Source organism: Grammomys surdaster, unplaced genomic scaffold (genome assembly GCF_004785775.1).
Source record: "Grammomys surdaster isolate TR1022 unplaced genomic scaffold, NIH_TR_1.0 371, whole genome shotgun sequence".
Lineage (NCBI taxonomy): Eukaryota > Metazoa > Chordata > Mammalia > Rodentia > Muridae > Grammomys > Grammomys surdaster.
Genome location: NW_021604790.1, coordinates 3,606,628 through 3,625,022, shown reverse-complemented (window position 1 = coordinate 3,625,022; position 18,395 = coordinate 3,606,628). Strand labels below are relative to the sequence as shown.

The window sequence follows — 18,395 nt, the reverse complement described above, 5'->3', positions numbered from 1 at the left end:
TGTTTTTATTTTCTAGCCTTCTACCATATGAGTCCTGGGGCTTGAACTCAAGCTTGGTGGCAAGCATTTTTACTCACTGAGCTGTCTCACTAACCCACATTTTTTTTGGTCTGTGGTAAAAATGAGAGAGACTTGTGTGACTGTGCACCCGGGTGATATTTGGCAACTGTGGATTTGCAACTGGCATCTAGTATGCAGGCACCACAGCTATTCTAAATATTCTACAGTATAGGACAAATCTGTAAGACAAAACACTGCTCTAGCCCAAAAATTCAGTGCTACTGGGGTTGTGAAACCCTGTCCTAGAGAAGTAAGATCATTGAAAAAAAAGGGGACTTAGCTATCATTTGCTATAACTAGAACATTGCATATATAAATATGAAGTATAAATCCTAAGTCAGTATTACCCACAGTGAGAGTTTCTTAGTGAATTGAGAAAACATTCAGTTTCTGAGAAGGGCTATGTTTCATCATATGTATGTTAGGATGATTGTTACTGTTTTGAAGAATTTTTTCTTTTGGTTCATATACTTTTAATTTTTTAAAAATTACTTTAGGAACCTTGGGTGCAACTTACTCACTGAACTGAGCTTTGGAACGTTTCAAGCCTGGCATGGAGTGCAGTTTTTACAGCAGTTGTAAGTAGGCAAAAGACTCAGAGATCCCCCCCGTTCCCACTATTGAGAGTCCTACAAGAACACCAAGCGACACAACCGTAACATATATGCAGAGGATTAGCTCAGATCCACACAGGGTCTGTCATTGTCCTTTCAGTCTCTGCAATCCCCTATGAGCCCTGCTTAGTTGATTCTGTGGGCTAAGTTCTTGTAGTATTCTCAACTTATCTGGCCTCTACAGTCCTCCCCTCCCCCTTTTACGGGGTTCCCCTAGTTCTACCTAGTGTTTGGCTGTGGGTCTCTGCATTTGCTCCTATCAGTTACTGGATGACTCCTCTCTGATAACATCTGGGCTAAGCACTGATCTGTGAGTATAGCAAAATTTCATTAGTAATTATTTCATTAAATATTTTCCTAAGTCATGTTTGGTTCTATTCTGGGTCTCTAGGCTGTCCTGCCTCTGGTTCCTAGCCATCCAATCAGTGTCAGGTATGGGTTCCCTCTCATGACATGGGCCTCAAGTCATGGATTGACTTGTCCCACAAGTTCTGCACCATAGTCCCAGAACATCTTGTATGCAAGATTGAGCATCCTCATTTGGGCCTTTCTGCTTGTTAAACTTTTACATTCTGTGGGCCATATTGTAGGTATTCTGTGCTTTTTGGCTATTATTCTCTTATCAGTGAGTACATACCATACATGTCCTTTTGGGTCTGGGTTGTCTCACTCAGGGGAATATGTTCTAGTTCTGTACATTTGCCTGCAAAATTCATGATGTCTTCATTTTTAATAGCTGAAAGGTATCCCATTGTGTAAATGAACTATAGTTTCTGTATCCATTCTTTGATTGAGGGACAAGACCACATGGCATTGGTACAGAGACAGGCAGGTCAATCAATGGAATAGAATGGAAGACTCAGAAATAAACCTACACACCTATGGATAGACACTTGATCTTTGACAAAGAAGCCAAAAACATACACTGGAAAAGAAAGTATCTTTAATAAACGGTGCTGATCTAACCAGAGGTCTGCATGTAGAAGAATGAAAATAGATTCATATGTATCACTTTGCACAAAGCACAAGTCCAAGTGGATCAAGGACCTCAACATAAAGCCAGATACGCTGAATCTAATAGAAGACAAAGTGAGAAAGAGCCTTGAACTCATCGGCACAGGGGAAATTTCCTGAACAGAACACCGATGGCTCAGGCTCCAAGGTCAGCAATTGATAAATGGGACCTCATGAAACTGAAAAGCTTCTGTACGGCAAAAGACACCATCAGTAGGACAAATTTGCAACCTACAGTTTGGGAAAAAAAATCTTCACTAGCCCTACATCAACTTCCAAAAATCCAGTAACCCAATTTAAAAAATGGGATACAAAGCTAAACAGAGATTCACAACAGAAAAATCTCAAATGGTTGAGAAGCACTTGAAATGTTCAACATCCTTAGTCATCAGAGAAATGCAAATCAAAACGACCCTGAGATTCCACCTTACATCAATCAAAATGATCAAAAACTCAAGTGACAGCACATGCTGGTGAGGATGTGGAGAAAGAGGAACACTCCTCCATTGCTGGTGGAGGTGCAAACTGATACAACCACTCTGAAAATCAACTTAGTAGTTACTCAGAAAATTGGAAATAGTTCTACCTGAAGACCCAGCTATAGTGCTCTTAGACATATACCCTAAAAGATGCCCCACCATGCCACAGGGGCACGTGTTCCACTATGTTCATAGCAGCCTTATTTGTAATAGCTAGAAGCAGGTATGTACTTCTGTAAGTTAGGAATGTTTTTATGATTTTGTTGAAAATATTTTCTGGATCTTTGAGCTCAATTTCTTCTTTCTTTTCCTCTTCCTCTTCATCTTCTTCTTTATCCTCCTCTCTCTTTCCCTGTTATTCTTAGGCTTGATCTATTCATAGTGTACCAAATTTCCTGGATGTTTTGTGTCAGAAATGTTTTAGATTTGACATTTTCTTTGACTGATGAATCTGCTTCTGCTATAATTTCTTCAGTGCCTGAGAGTCTCTCTTCCATCTCTTGTATTTTGTTGGAGATGCTTGCATCTGTAATTCCTGTTCACTCACCTAGATTTTCCATTTCCAGAATTTGCTCAGTTTGTGTTTTCTTTATTGCTTTCATTTTCATTCTCAGGTCTTGAATAGTTTTGTTTGTCTCATCCAACTCTGGTTTTTTTTCTTGGCTTTTTTTAAGAGTTATTATTCATTTCCTCCTATTTTTTGTTTCTTTTCCTTGATTTCTTTAAGGGATGTATTCATTTCCTCTTTAAGGACCTCTCTCACCTTCATAAAGTTCAGCTTAAGGTTGTTGTCTTGTGCTTCAGCTGTGTTGGGATATTCAGGGCTTGTTGTAGTAGGATAACTGGGTTCTGGTGCTGACATATTCCCTTTGCTATGGTTGTGTTCTTACACTGGTGTCTAGGCATCTGGGTTGAGGGTGATTATAGATCTAGGGGCTGATTTCTGTATTTGTCTTTGTTGGATGGGTGTTTTGTTTCTTGGTTTCTGTTTCCTCTCTGGTCTTCTGACCAGGGTAGCCCATAGTTGAATAGAGAGTCTTCACCCAAGTTGGTGGCTGGACTTCTGATGCCCAGGTGGCTCTGTTGGAGCAGAGGCCTTCCACCAGATTTCTGGGCTAGGGTTCTGGCAGCCTACATGGCCTCAGAGGTTCTCAAAGGCTCCTCATTGCACAGGATGTGTCAAAAACCTGATCGGGGGCTCTAGCAGCTTCTGTATTAATAAACACTGCATGATTATTAATCTAATATTTAATCTCCAAAATTAGCTAGAGATCAGGCCTCTCAAGATCCATAGTCACCTCTGATTCTAGGTACCTACTGAATACAGCCTCCATGTTACTGTCAAACACCGATGCTACATGTTAGCAGTACCCAAGGGGCAGGTGCTCTGGAGTCTGAAATTCAGGTCAAAGATACACCAAAAGCTCATTAGTTACGTACCATTGTTTGATTGATAGCAGGAATCTTACCTCATTTGTATGAAAAATGTTACAAAGAACGAGTAGTGGCTTATAATCTACATAGTAAGTGTATACCTACCCCCTGAATTAAAGTGCTTCTTCATTTACCCACGGAGACCCAAACTGGTAGCTTTTAAAAATCATTTTCATCAATTAATTGCTTCTAACAATACAAATTCCATGATTTTTCAAACTGAAGAACTCCACAAAGCAGAATAGCTTCACATTATTCACATGCTGGTTTCTCTAATGCATTCAAACATTATGCTAAAAACAAATGCATGCTAAAGGAAAGTGAAAAATCTAAGCTTTCCCCTTCCTAAAGCTTCTAGTTACTGTTGAACTTACCTACAGAGCATTATCTACCCTGAGTAGAGCCACACTGAAGCAGTGTTTCTCCTGCTCCACTGATACTGGCTTCCTGTAGGAAGCTAGTCATCACCAAAAGTTTGCTTCCTTCAGGAAATGGTCCTCCCTTTGGTTTGGACAGGATTCCTGTCTGCTGCCTCTCACATTCAGAGAGGCACAAACATTGAAGGTGAAATAGCAACTCGAGTTTGTCCTTTGGGATAATTTAATTTAATTTGTAGTCATCCAGCAGTTTTGAGAGGGTCACATCCGTCATTTGTGACACCTTTCTTCTCCCTATTGCATTCTATTTTCCTACTGGTATAGCAAGGCGCCTCCTCTAATCCTGATAATTTGTCCTTTGCCTGAAACCAGTTTTTGGATATGAGATCCGAGGTGTCTATGATGTTTCTGAGGTGTCTATTGTGTTTCTGGTACTACATAAAGTATTGACACAAATAAGGTAATATGTTGAGCTTCTTCAGGAAAACACCAAATGGCACCAGTGCAACAGGAGGCCTGGGAGGACCTGGGGGCCCAGGATTAGGAGGCCACGGTGGCTTCCATGGAGGATTCTGCAATGGTCTTAGGGGCCATGGGCATGGCCAAGGCATTGGCATGGTGGAGGCTGAGGGGCTCGTGGAGGAAAAGCTGAAGACAAGGAGTGGATCCCCATCACTAAGCTGGGTGGCCTGATTAAGGACATGAAGATCAAGTCCTTGGAGGAGATCTACTTGTTCTCCCTGCCCATTAAGGAGTCTGAGATCATTGACTTTTTCCTGGGAGCATCCCTAAAGGGTGAGGTTCTGAAGATTATGCCAGTGCAGAAGCAGACTCGGGCTGGTCAGGAGACCAGGTACAAGGCTTTCATTGCTACTGGGGTCACATTGGTCTTGGTGTTAAGTGCTCCAAGGATGTTGCCACTGCCATCTGAGGGGTATCATCTTGGCCAAGCTTTCCATCATTCCTGTGTGGAGAGGCTATTGGGGAAACAAGATTTGCAAGATCCACACTGTTCTAAGCAAGGTGACAGGCTGCTGTGGCCCTGTGCTGGTACATCTCATCACTGCCCCCAGAGGCACTGCCATTATCTCTGCTCCTATGCCCAAGAAGCTACTGATGATGGCCAGTATAGACTGCTACACTTCAACCAGAGGCTGCACTGCCACCCTGGGCTACCTTGCCAAGGCCATCTTTGATGCCATCTCCAAGACCTACAGCTACCTGACCCCTGACCTCTGGAAAGAGACCATGTTCACCAAGTCTCCTTATCAGGAATTCACTGATTATCTTGTGAAAACCCACACCAGAGTCTCTGTTCAGAGGACTCAGCCTCCAGCTGTGCCTACCACATAAGGGTTTTTATACAAGAAAAATAAATTTTCTGTTTTTTTAAAAAAGATAATATGTTGAAAGTGCATAGAATAGTGTTTGGCACATGATAAATGCTCAAACACTATACCTCATTTTTTACTTTCCCCCAGACTCTTGCAGTGTTACTATTCTTTTTTCGGTTGTTTAATTTATTTTTTGTATATGAGTGATCTGTCTTCACACACCCACACCAGAAGAGGGAATTGGATCCCATTACAGATGGTTGTGAGCCACCATGTGGTGGTTGGGGATTGAACTCAGGACCTCTAGAAAAGCAGCCAGTGCTCTTGACAACTGAGCCATCTCTCCAGCCCCACAGTATTAGTATGCCCAATTTGTGAATGAAAACTGTTGAAACTGAGAGATCTTGACTCACTTGTCCAGGTTCACACCATTAACACATAAAGAACCTCTTAGCAGCCTTCTGTGTAAATTTCTGGGTAGCATTCCTTCACGTATAATAGGAGCTAAACTCATCAATCCATTTTCCTCAGGAAACACTAGAGCTTCTGGACACAACACCTTCACCCTTCTCAGAGCTCCTGCCCCTAATGCACATTGGCTGTGTGAGCTCACTACTGCTGAGTAGATCTGGGCATGCCCCTCTTAGATGTCTCTCCCTTTCTCATTCTCATTCACTCAAGGCAGGAAAATGCTATTAAGGACTTTGTAAGTCTGAGGTTGTCTTAGGCAGTCATATCAGTAGAAAATACAGATCTAGAATTTGAGTCTTGCTGGTTTTAATGGTCTTAATTCTCTTCGTTTTCATCACCAGGCAATCTTCCTTAAGGTGATTCTCAGCATTGTGACTAAGATATCTCAACCTTTCTATTTCCCTGGACTCTACTGGTATAACACAAAATAGAATCCTATACTGAGGAGCTTTGAGTGTCGAGGCATGCTAGAAGGCTCATGGACCTTATAGATGAGGAAAAGAAAGGGTGTCTTCTTTCTTCACATTCTTCTTGTACGTTGAAACAGGGTCTGGGTCACTGCTCATTTCTCTGACCATCTTCCTCTAAGGAAGCCATTTCCCTGTCTGCCTTTGGGATACTAGTGTGGATGCTTTTGGAGGCAGCCTTAGCTTCCCCCTTCTACCTGTGCAGAACTGCAAGGCCAGCCAGGGGGGAACTTCCTTGGGTATATTTGGTTGTTTTCTACCTATGCTCAAGCATACACACGTGCGTGGCCTTCCCAATACTCAAGCTTGTGCTCCTCTCGGTTTTCAGGAATATATGGGAGCATCTTAGATTTCCTACAGATGTCTTATTCTTCAACTTTTCTGTTAAGCTTGTTGCTTAGGCTATTTTCCATCCTAACTATAAATCTGATTTCTCACACAGCTGTCATAGTTAAAACATTTGCCTGGAATTGTTTTCTGAAATCAACTCTTAGAAAGACTAGCATGCAGTTATATTAAATAAAGACAGGCCATTATAGTGACATCTCCCAGGGACTCACCAGGGACTTCAAATTCCTACTTTATTTTTTATGATCCTATAAACACACGTTGCTGGGCGGTGGTGGCACACGCCTTTAATCCCAGCACTCGGGAGGCAGAGGCAGGTGGATTTCTGAGTTTGAGGCTAGCCTGGTCTACGGAGTGAGTTCCAGGACAGCCAAGGCTATACAGAGAAACCCTGTCTCGAAAAAAGAAAAAGAAAAAGCAAAAGAAAAGAAAAAAAGAAAAAGAAGCAGACACATTCTATAGCCTCTGTGTGCCTAGTTTTCTCATGGGTAAATTGATCAATAATAACTTACCCACTTGAGTTATTGTTACAATTAAAGGTAAAACAGCACAATAGATTTTTAATGCAATGTTTTTATTATTTCTTTGAGAATTGCTGGGTTCTGTTTACGGACCAGTTTGTTAGTCTTTGTATTTTTATTGGGGAATCAAGTCCATTGATGTTAAGAGATATTAAGGAAAAGTGATTGTTGCTTCCTGTTATTTTTGTTGTTAGAGGTAGAATTGTATTTGTGTGGCTGTCTTCTTTTGGCTTTGTTGAAAGAAGATGACTTCCTTGCTTTTTCTAGGATGTACTTTCCCTTACGAATTTTATACAGTGTAATTTCATGATATTCACCCCCTTCTCCTCCAACTCCTCCCAAGCCCACCCCCAACTTCACGTCTTCTTTTTTAGTCATTTGAATGAATACATGGTCCCCAATTGGTGATTCCATTTGGGAAGGTTTAGGAGGTATGGGCCGTGTTAGAAGATGTATGTCTTGGTGATAAGCTTTGCGGGCTTAAGGATCTGTACATTTCCAGTTTGCTCTCTCTGCTTTGTGTGGTTAAAGATGTGAGCCCTGAGTTTCTTATGCATGACTGTGCTCTACTACTGTAAGCTCTTAACTTTCTGCAACTCTAAGTCCAAATAAACTATCTTTTTTTATATGTTGCCTTAGGTATAGTGCTTTGTCACAGCAAGAGAAATACACCCATTGTTCCCATGTATTCCTATGTGTGGAAGCATCACTGGTGCATGATCATCTTATCAGGGGTTTCATTCTGAAAAACTGACTTACTCCACTCCAAAAAAATTCAGCTGTTCATAACTCCTGGGCTGTGTCTTAGGGTTGTATGGCTGTGAAGAGATACCATGACTACAGCAAGTCACAGGAAAACATTTAATTGTGACTGGAGAAGGAGCTGAGAGATCTGTATCTAGAGGTCAGGCAGCAGGAAGAGAGAGTGACACTGGGCTTGGCTTGAGCTTCTGAACCCTTAAAGCCCACTCCTAGTGACACTCTTCCTCCAACAAGGCCACACCTCCTCCAACAAGGCCTCACTTCCTATAGTGCCACTCCCTAAGGGCTTATGGGAACCATTTTCATTCAAACTACCACAGGGTGAGACTCGTGAATCCCCTTCCCCTCCAGCACAATCAGTGTTAGTGAAAGTAATTATTAATATGTGCTATAGACATACACTGAATTGTGATTAGCTTTAACCCAAAGGCAGATTTTCTATTATTCTGTTTAATTTCAATTAAATTTATTTTTGGTTGTTTCCCAGGCTGGGCAAGAAAACAAACCCTGTGTCCACAGTGTGGGAGAGAAATTTATTGATTTCATTGATGTATAAACAATGTTGCTTATTTATCCAGCAAACGCTTGTTTAACACCATAGAAATTTCAGGCACAGGGGTAACTGGCTTCAGAAGTTTTAGATCAGGAGACTGACAAATGATCACAGATACCCTCACACAGGCTTTGTTAATCAAGAATACAAGGGAGAGTATTTTATGGAGCCTGAATATAGACCCAGTTCCTCCTCTGACATCCTCTTTTCTTTGGCTACACAGCCAGGGAAATGGTCTCCCCACCCCACACACAGACCCTTCCACATGTTTTTGTCTTTGATTGAGTGATTTTAGCACAAATTCTTTTATATTTTTTAAAATGGACAGCATCTTGAATAGTGGGACACATTAAAATGATGTTTTCTACAGTGAAAGGGTTTACTACCAGTGTACTTGTTTATGGGATTAAAAAAAATTGTGTTTATTTATTTTGTGTGTCTTGAGTATTTTGCCTGTGTGTATTTACATGCACACATTGCCCTCAGAAGACAGAAGACAGCATTGGATCCCCTTGAACTAGAGTTATGGATGGTCGTGAACTACTCTGTTGATGCTGTGACCTGAACAAGAGCAGCCAGCAGTGCTAACCACTGAACCATATCTCCAGCTCTGTGTCTGTAGGTTTTTTGACCTAAAAGTTCTCTGGCATTTTTTTCTTTTCAATCCACTATTATTTTCTGTTTTTCTCCCCCTGATATTTTTTGTTCTGTTTTGTTTTTTAGTGTCTGCTCATTTGTTACATGTCTCTGTGTGGGTAAAAGAGTGCCAGGGCATGTGATTGACATGACATGTATGTAGAGGTCAAAGGGCAACTTGGGGAGCTCAGTGTTTTCCTTCCATCATGCAGGTCCTGTAGACTGAACCTAACTTGTCAGACTTGGCAGCAAACACCTTTACCTATTAAGCAATCTTGTTGGCCCACAAAGTGATTTTTTAAAAAAAGTTCCATATCAAAGAAATTAAAATATAAGTAGACTCATGCATATTGAAAATGCTGGTAATTTCAATAAAATTGTATTTTTCAGAATTCTCAGCCGTAATCCTCTCGCAGTTGTTGAAGATCCCTACATTTTTAAATTGCCAGCATTAAAATATCTGTAAGTATTATAAGCTTGTGAATCATGAGATGGTTTCTATCCTTACTGACTTTCACCAGAGAGCATTGTTTCTCATTTCTTATTAGTTCTTTGCTAACATCATACACTGTATTTTGATTATATGTATCCCTTCCCCAACTCTTCCCAAATCCATACTCCATCACTACTCACCTAGCTTTGTGCTCTTAGACTTGTTTGTGTGGCTTTCCAGTGGAATATGGTCAACTTACCTGGGGACACACTTTTAAAGAAGGCTCTCCCTGTCTTAGTTGCTATCAGTTTCCAATAGCCCTTAGCTATGGACATCACCTTATGCTCCACTTCCCTCTTCGGGTTGGAATTTTGTCTACCTTGTCTTTGTATAAGTCTCTTGCATATACATGCTGTCACAATTTCCATGAATTCATGTGTGTGCATGCGTGTGTGTGTGTGTGTGTGCACACGCGTGCACTTTAGGAAGCTTCTATAGTAGTATGTTTCCATAAAACATTTTCAAAAAATCTTTAGTGTTAGTTATTCCACCCTAAATTCTATCTTCTGCCCTGCATATCAAAGAATATTTTGTCTTAAGGATAAAAATAAATTGCCAGGTGGTGGAGGCGCCACGCCTTTAATCCCAGCACTTGAGAGGCAAAGGCAGGTGCATCTTTGTGAGTCCCAGGACAACCTTGTCTACGGAATGGGTTTCAGGACAGCCAAAACTACACAGAAAAATCCTGTCACAAACAAACAAGTCACAGTTTTAACTATATGATTTTAACCGCTAGCGAGGGGCTGGAGGGATAGCTCATTAGTTAAGAATACACGCTACTCCTGCAGAGAACCCGGGTTTGTCTCTCGGCACCCAGGTTGTCTGCCCATAACTGCCTTTGTCTCCAGCTCGAGAAGAATTTGATGCTTATTTTTAAAGAGAAAAGAAAGTGTAAAGTAAGTAGTTACGGAGTAAAGGCAACATGAGAATGAGAAGATCGATTGTGTTCCGTGCCAGCCCATTGAGTGGACGGTGTAAGTAGTAACCTTAGCTATAGTGAGCTCTGTAGAAGTTCTTCTAGGAAGGCTGTCACAACTTCCATGAATTCGTGTGTGCAGCTGGCCTGACATGTTTGGAAACAGTTTGCCTGTAGTCATTACAGGGAGTGACTACACCTCTGGCTATTACAGTCTTTCTGCCCTTTCTCCTGCAATGACCCCTGAGCCCTGGGAGAAAGATGTGATATATACTGTCCCATTTAGGGCTGAGTATTCTGTAGTCTGTTATTCTCTGCACCTTGACCTCTGTGAGTCTCTATGAGCCAGGTAGTTTTATAGGAAAGCTGAAGGTTAAGTAAACGTGGTGAAATGTGTCATTATGAAGTCTGTCTTTCTCCTTCAGGGACCTGGGGACCACACAGGTGCAACTGACAACGGTTGAGAACATCCTCATGAGGACTCTGAAGCTGAAACATCTGTAAGGTTTATCTTAGAATAATTTCACCTACTTCATAAAAGTTTATTTTTTTTGCTAGTTTTTGTTTATTTTCTGAAGTCAAGATTATTGATGTATATAGTTTTCATACAATTCAGTTAGAGTTTGCATAGTCATCTAACTACTACTACACAGCTTAGGCAACTTTGCAAACTCTTTCACCCCCAAAAGGCCTGCCGTGGGCAGTGAAATGGCTCAGCGCATAGCACCATGAAAGCCCAGAGACCTGAGCTTCATTCCTGGAGGCAACATTGAAGTGGAAGGAGAGAGCCAACTCAGTAGGCATGTCCTTTTACCTCCACAGGAGTGCTCAAACACATACATGCACATATGCAATACTAATAAAAGGTCAAAGGCCTTCTCAGAGTGGAAGCAAGAGGATAAAGTAGTAACGTATCTTTGGCTACACAGATAGTCCTTGGATAGCCTAGGGTAAATATGAGAGCCTGTCTCAACAACAAGAAAAGTTGCCTCTACTAGCTGGTACCTAGGAGTATCTGTGTCCTTGTAGTCTACATTACATTTACTTAATAACTGGTATTGTGTAGTGTCTAGTTATACTCCAGTGTGTTTTAGTGGTATGTGTTTAAGCCTGTGTTCATATCTGAATCCCATGTGGTTGTTCTTATTGAGCTTTGGTTTTAGTTTGTCTTTGAGACTTAGGGTCTTTTTATATACCCCAGGTTGCCCTTGAGCTTGTGCTATCCTCGTGCCTTTGCCTCCTGAATCCTGTCTTTACACACTTTTGTCACTATACTCAGTTTCTTAGCAAGGATCTGTTTTTCTCTATTTATTTTGTGTGCATGCGTTTGTGCACATGAATGTGTGTGGTTAGAATATTCCATGACATGCATGTGAAGGTCTAAGGACAACTTCCAAAAATCTCCTCCCACCATATGGGTTCTGAGTATGGCACATGCCCTTACCCACTAAGCAACCTTGCTGAGTTTTTAAAGTTTGTTTTCTGTATTCTGCACACAAGTCTTTTGTCTCAGTTACGTGTTTAGTAAGTATCTTCTCTCTGATTATGGTTTGTGTTTTCACTAATGAAGTGTCTTCTGAAGAGCACATGTTTTTACATTTTTATGTATGACACACTCTAGCTGTTTTTTTTCTTCTACTGTTTGTGATTTTGTGTGTGTGTGTGACTTAAACAAGAAATCTTTGTCTGAGTTACCCAGTTTTGGAAGTGCAGCCCAAGTGGATAAGAATGGCATTGGAGTGAAAGTCTGGAGGATGGCAGCCTACAACCCATGTAGAGGGAGGCCAAGTAGTTATAGTTTGCATGCACTGGCCAGTGCTGTTTTCTGACCCTCACTGCAAAGGACCAGGCAGTGGTTAGCTGCCTAGCACTGTCTCCTCTTGAGTAAGGGTCTCAAGAGGAAACCTTATGCCCCCATGGTTCTCTCTCGGGTTGAAGGAAGAAAAACACTCAGGTGGCAGGGCAGTTTTGCAAATGATGTTTCTGAAGACTCTGTGGAAGCTGCTCAAGATGCACATAACAGGCAAGCTCAGAGTCAGGCGATGCACAGTGCTGAGTGCCCGAATTCTCCAGCCTGCCAGGAGCCACGAGACACTACTCTCACACGCCTTCCAGATGTCTGTGATATATTTATGTCTTCAGAAGAATTGCAGCTGTTACTCAGCTTCAGGTGAAGAGTGCCAAAAGAGAAAGCTATGTTTTCTGAGGAAGATGAGGATCTGGAGCAGAACTGCCAGCACTGTAGCAACCTCCGTGTGCTAAGACACAGGAATTCGTCCCTGGTGATGTCAACAATGCAGAGTCAAAGCCTCACAGTCAACACTAAGAGGAGTGCACACTGCAGACAGGGAAAGAAAGTAGGAAGAGCAGAAAAGGAATCAGCAAAGATAGAATCCTAGTGTATTTCAAAGGACTCGGAGTTCTTATCATCTCTAGAGATAACAGCCGGGGTTAGTGAGTCCTTCCCCAGGGAACTTGACACCCCTAATCAGCAGGAAGTAGTCTAAAGATAACATTGCTCCTTTCCTTTCTATCCCTTTTTATCTCTTATCTAGTGATAGGGGGTTGGAAGGGTAGAAAAATGATAGAGAAGGGTGGAAAAAAGAGCCCACAAAGTATCAAAAGCTAGCTATAAGTGGTGCTCAGTCATGGGGCTAGGCAGAATGGAAATTTGATTTCAAATACTGTGGAGGAAATGGCAGCGGAAGGAATGGTTTGTTTTTGTTTTTGTTTTTTTAAGACACCAGCAAAATTTATTGTGGCTGCTTCTGCTGGGGTATCCCCCACTCTGCTTCTGCTGGGGTATTATGCTTCCAGAGGCAACTTTCTGCCTTTTTTTTTTCTTTTTCTTCTTCCTGTAATACTGTTTCAAAGAGGATTGGAAGAAAAAGAAGATTGGAAGAATGGCTGAGCAACTGGAAAAATTTCGGGTGGAAATGGAAGGACCCGAGAAACAAAAAAAATGGCTGAATTGGGAAGCCCAAAGGTTCCCTCTGCTCTCTTTTCTGAGAGGATTGAGAGTTGTCTGTGCAACTGGAAAAATTGTGGGTGGAAGTGGAAGTGGGGTGAGGGGCCCCAGAAAGGGAGACCAAAAGAGCACAGCTCTGGTGACTGAGCGAGACAGCAGGAGCTTCCTGAAGGAGGAGAGAGGGAACCAGTCCACAGTAGCAATGACTGTCATGGTGGAGGGGAGAAGCCACAACTATTCAGCAGTGAAAGAGTGAGGGGAATATAGTAAATTACCAGTTGCTGAGTAAAGGGTGGTGCTCTGATATATAAGACCAGATAGATTTTGATGATGGTACTATAGCACAATGTTGCTTTGTGGCTTTAAGAGCTTGGGACAAAGTTGAGGAGCCTGGGAAAATATCCACCTCATTTATACAAAGATTATACAAAGCTCTGGGGAAGCTGTCACTGATTTTTTTTTTTTTAACAAAAATTAGTCTCAGCTGTGAAGAAAGCATATCAAAATGCAAATACTGAATGTAAAAAGTTATTAGGTCATTGAAGTCTTGAACCTATAGATGAGTGGATAAGGGATAGAATCAATACTGGTTCTAAACATACCATGCTAAAATAATAGGTCAAGCTATAGCTAGAGGTCTCCAGTATCAAAATACCCTGTGCTTCAGTTGTGAAAAATATGGCTATTTACAAAGAGACTGTGACCAAACTGCTAAAGGTCTCAGATCTCAATATGTCTGGTATGTTAACTGTGAGAAATAGGGCATTTTGCCCTAAAAAGTGAACAAAGCAATGGTTTTTCTAAGTATAAACCAGAAAGAAGGCCTAGGCTTCTAGGGATGTGCAGGCAATGTGGCAAGGGTTGTCACTGGATCAATGAGTATAGATCCAAGAGAGATATCCAAGGAACCTAGCTCGAGGCCCTGCAGCAAAAAAAGAAATACAAGCTATTTGCCTCTTGTCAGCTGGGAAATAATAAGCAGGAAGTACTTCTCTAGATTTAGCTACAGATAACAGATAAAGATTAGAATTGAGCAAGAGAAGTCTGAAAATCTTAGCTACCAGCTCAAAAAGCATTTAGTTTATTGAAAATGTGTGTTTATAATTTCCTACTACACATATTACAATTAATGGCTTAAAACAGAAGTAGGAAAATGTAGTGAGAATTTTAGTTTTGGTTTCTTTGAAAAACACAGAAATATTATGGGAACGCTTTTTCATTTTAATCCCAGGTGTGGGGGTATGGGGTTGTTTCTCAGCAGCTGACTATGTTTTGCCTTGTGCTCTAGCAGGGGTGTGATTTTGCAGCAGCAGATATTTCTGCAATTATGTGACATTTGGAATTCAGGGGACTTTTCAGAGGGTGTGTAAATGCCAGGGCCCCAATAGGTTGTTGGGTTGTTGGTTGGTTGATGTTGGTTGGTGTTGGTTGATGTTAGTTGGTGTTGGTTGGTGTTGGTTGATGTTGGTTGGTGTTGGTTGATGTTGGTTGGTGTTGGTTGGTGTTGGTTGATGTTGGTTGGTGTTGGTTGATGTTGGTTGGTGTTGGTTGGTGTTGGTTGGTGTTGGTTGGTGTTGGTTGATGTTGGTTGGTGTTGGTTGGTGTTGGTTGGTGTTGGTTGATGTTGGTTGGTGTTGGTTGGTGTTGGTTGGTGTTGGTTGGTTGGTGTTGGTTGGGGTTTGCTAAGTTATTCACAAAGTAGAAACAACAACAAGAAGAAATGAGATATCCTGACTGGAAAGATCAAATTTGCCCCAAGGAACTCAACATTCCTAATCATCAGGAAGTAGCCTAACAGCACCCCTTTCCTTTCTGTTGTTTTTTCTCCCTTATCTAGTGTTAGGGGCTTGAAAGGGTGATGAATGGGTAGAAGAAGGAAGAAACCACAAAGTAGCAAAAGCCTGCTACAGAGTAGGGTGGCTTTGCTTGCTCACTACACAAATGTCCTATGAGTTCTTCACATCATTGATCCACTGAAAGCATCTGGAAGCAGGGAATCTTGGGCAGAGACTCTCATCCTGTTAGCCTCTGATTTTATATTAGACATTTCTTCCATAAGCAGTTAGTACCCTAGGTTGTGTTTTGCTTGACTGGAGAGTTCTTTTGAAGAAAGTGAGATACAAATGAAGGAGTAGGAAGATGAAAATGAGAAAGATGATGACCCAGAATGGTCCAATTCTTGTCTCTTCATCATCCATACATTTTTAGAAGAAAAAGAAAAAAAAAACAGCTAGCCAGCTGAGGACAGTGAGAAACATTGTCTCCAAGGGTGTTACCTCATGGATGGCTGTCCAGACTTCTAGACCACCTGTGGACTTCCCAGGTTCTGCCTTTCAGAACATCTCGAAGACCTGATAGACTGGGGCAAATCTACTCAAGAGACCACAGAGACTAGGGATATTGTACTAGGCATCCACAGTCTCCTCTCTTACAGTTGATGGCAGCCTGAAACACTCCCAGATTTGAAGAAACCCAACTCTGTTTCCAGCCTTTAAGTTTTTGACTTCAGTGGTTTGCCTTGGCACTCAGGAGATAGGAGCTCGTGTATTGTTGGACTTTCTTGGACCTGCCAACATTTGAATAATGACACAGAGACTTAACTTTTAGTATAACTTGGGTTACCTACCAGCTGGCTCGTCTAACTTAGTTAACCTGACTATTCTAGTCCACATCCACCTTGTAGCCCATTACCCCTCTCACACTCTGTCCCAGCACCTGTTCCTTTCACCTCCGTGGCATGCTGGCAAAACTTATCATTCTCAGTCCTTCTCTCTGAGTCCCTCTTTCTGCCAAGAAATTCCACTCTCCCTTCCTGCTTCAGCTATGGCCTTCAGCTCTTTATTTAAGCCAATCAAAAGGTGAGGAAAGAAGAGTGCTTACAAAACATGATACTGCTGATAAGCCATAAGAATAACAATACCAAAATCTAGTTAGTACTCAGCTCTCTACTGGCACAAAAATTAACATTTGAATAATACAAAGACAACCATCACACAGTGCACAAAAAAATGTTACCCCAACATCACCCCTTTTAGTCTGATAAATACATGGCTTTTCCTTTAACATAAATGAGCTATTTATAATAAGAGCAATTATGAGAACTATCAGGTAAGAATTACATTCACAATGTCCAGCCCATTTGCATTTGGCAGCCTTGGAGAAAGCACTCTACCATCTCCTATCTCGGTGATACCTAAAATTTTGTACCTAAATCATTTTCTATCATAACTTACTTACCAACCTATAAACATATTCTAGACCTAAAAACACTTTCTTAATTCCTAAACAACTTAAGCTTATATGTGAGACTGTAACTATCTAATCTTCAACACCATCAGAGACCTGAAAAGGAATACATATTACCTGAGTAAACAGGTGAAAGGCATCAAACTGGATATGTCTGTTGGACTGTATAACCAGACTGTAATATAATCTCCATTTGTGCCATATAAAGGGATGGCACTGTAATAAGTCACATGGACTAAGTACCCAGTAAGATTCATTGGCTACACAGAGACATTCATGTCTCAACCAGTCCCAGATCTGTCCCCACAGAAAGGAATTAGCATTTGTATCGCCTGTTTTGTTGTCTTTCATGTCTGCAACTAGGATTTTTAGGTGACCTCTCCTGGTCAAATCTAATCTTCATTAATTTTGAAGGAATCTATAGCTTTTCACTTCCTGATGAAACAAAAAAAAAAATCCTCCCCCGAAGTAGCATATTTTCTGGTTTCCATTCTGAAGTTAACACAGTAATATATAGGCTGGTTTAATTTAGCAGTTCTTTCTAAAAATCCAGTGTTTTCAGCATCTGGACTGCCTGTCTCATTGACATTTTTAAAAGTTAAAAGTCAATAAAGCATTATTTAATCTATCTTTGGGAGATCGCATATCTCCCTTCTGTTTTATGAGCATTTCCTTTAAAGTCCTGTTAGATCTCTCCACAACTCCTTGACCTGTAGGATTGTAATGTATACTTAGTAACTTGTTTGCTGGGGGCCTGGCCGGCATTAGGACAGGTGATGAAGTGTGGAATACAGCATTGGACACAGGCCATAACACTGATGATCTCTGGTCTTGTAAGAAATTTAACTCTCTCTTACTGTCCTGTGCTTCATTAAGCACTGAAGAAGATTAACTCTCTCTCTCATTATTTACTTTATAATTCTCTGTGCTTGCATAAGCACTGGAAAACTTAATTCTAACTTTATAATTCTCTGTGCTTGCATAAGCACTGGAAAGCTTAATTCTAACTTTATAATTCTCTGTGCTTGCATAAGCACTGGAAAACTTAATTCTAACTTTATAATTCTCTGCCAATTAACATATGCTGTACAGCAGCAGGGAATTCAGTAGAGAATTTATTGCTAAGGCTCCTTTCTCTCTTGCCCAGATATCTTCCCTCTCACTGGCCAGCCTCTTGGGAGGCTTGGAGCAAATAACTTTTAGTGAACCAGGAAATGAAAGTCATGATCACAAAAAGAAAAACTTTTACACAGGCAATATGGACAGAAATACATTTATACAAACAGACATATTCACATTTTTTGTCAGGCCCGACAACCTGTTTCATCAACTCCACAAGTGTTCATGCATACTTACTATATATATATAATGTGTGTGTATACATACATATACATATACATATACATATATATATATATATTTGGTAGATGGAGAAAAAGCCCTCATGAGCAGGTTTCACTGAGCAAGCACCAGTGCAGAAAGAACTCACTCATCTTAGATGAAAAATAAGCTCCAACCTTTATTGCTCAGAGAAAGAAAAAACTTCTACCTTTTTATTGAGTATGAAAAAGCCCTGTTCTTGTCAGTAAGAAGAAACCTGCTGTTAAGAAAAACCCTGTCTCATGGTAAGAAAAAGCCTGCCTGCTCTCTCTGTGCTCTCTCTCTCTCTCTCTCTCTCTCTCTCTCTCTCTCTCTCTCTCTC

The 18,395-nt window shown here is 41.1% G+C and overlaps 1 protein-coding gene and 1 pseudogene across 1 annotated transcript in view; both read left to right on the top strand.

Annotated features, from left to right (window-relative positions):
• Positions 1–18,395, top strand: part of LOC114632087 (leucine-rich repeat-containing protein 37A-like) — a 54,785-nt gene that overhangs the window by 10,608 nt on the left and 25,782 nt on the right. Inside the window, exons 7-9 of the mRNA XM_028780557.1 lie at positions 558–638; positions 9,461–9,532; positions 10,905–10,979. Of these exons, the coding sequence (XP_028636390.1) occupies positions 558–638; positions 9,461–9,532; positions 10,905–10,979 (228 nt within the window). The remainder of the gene's footprint in view (positions 1–557; positions 639–9,460; positions 9,533–10,904; positions 10,980–18,395) is intronic.
• LOC114631991 lies at positions 4,444–5,331 on the top strand (annotated as a pseudogene).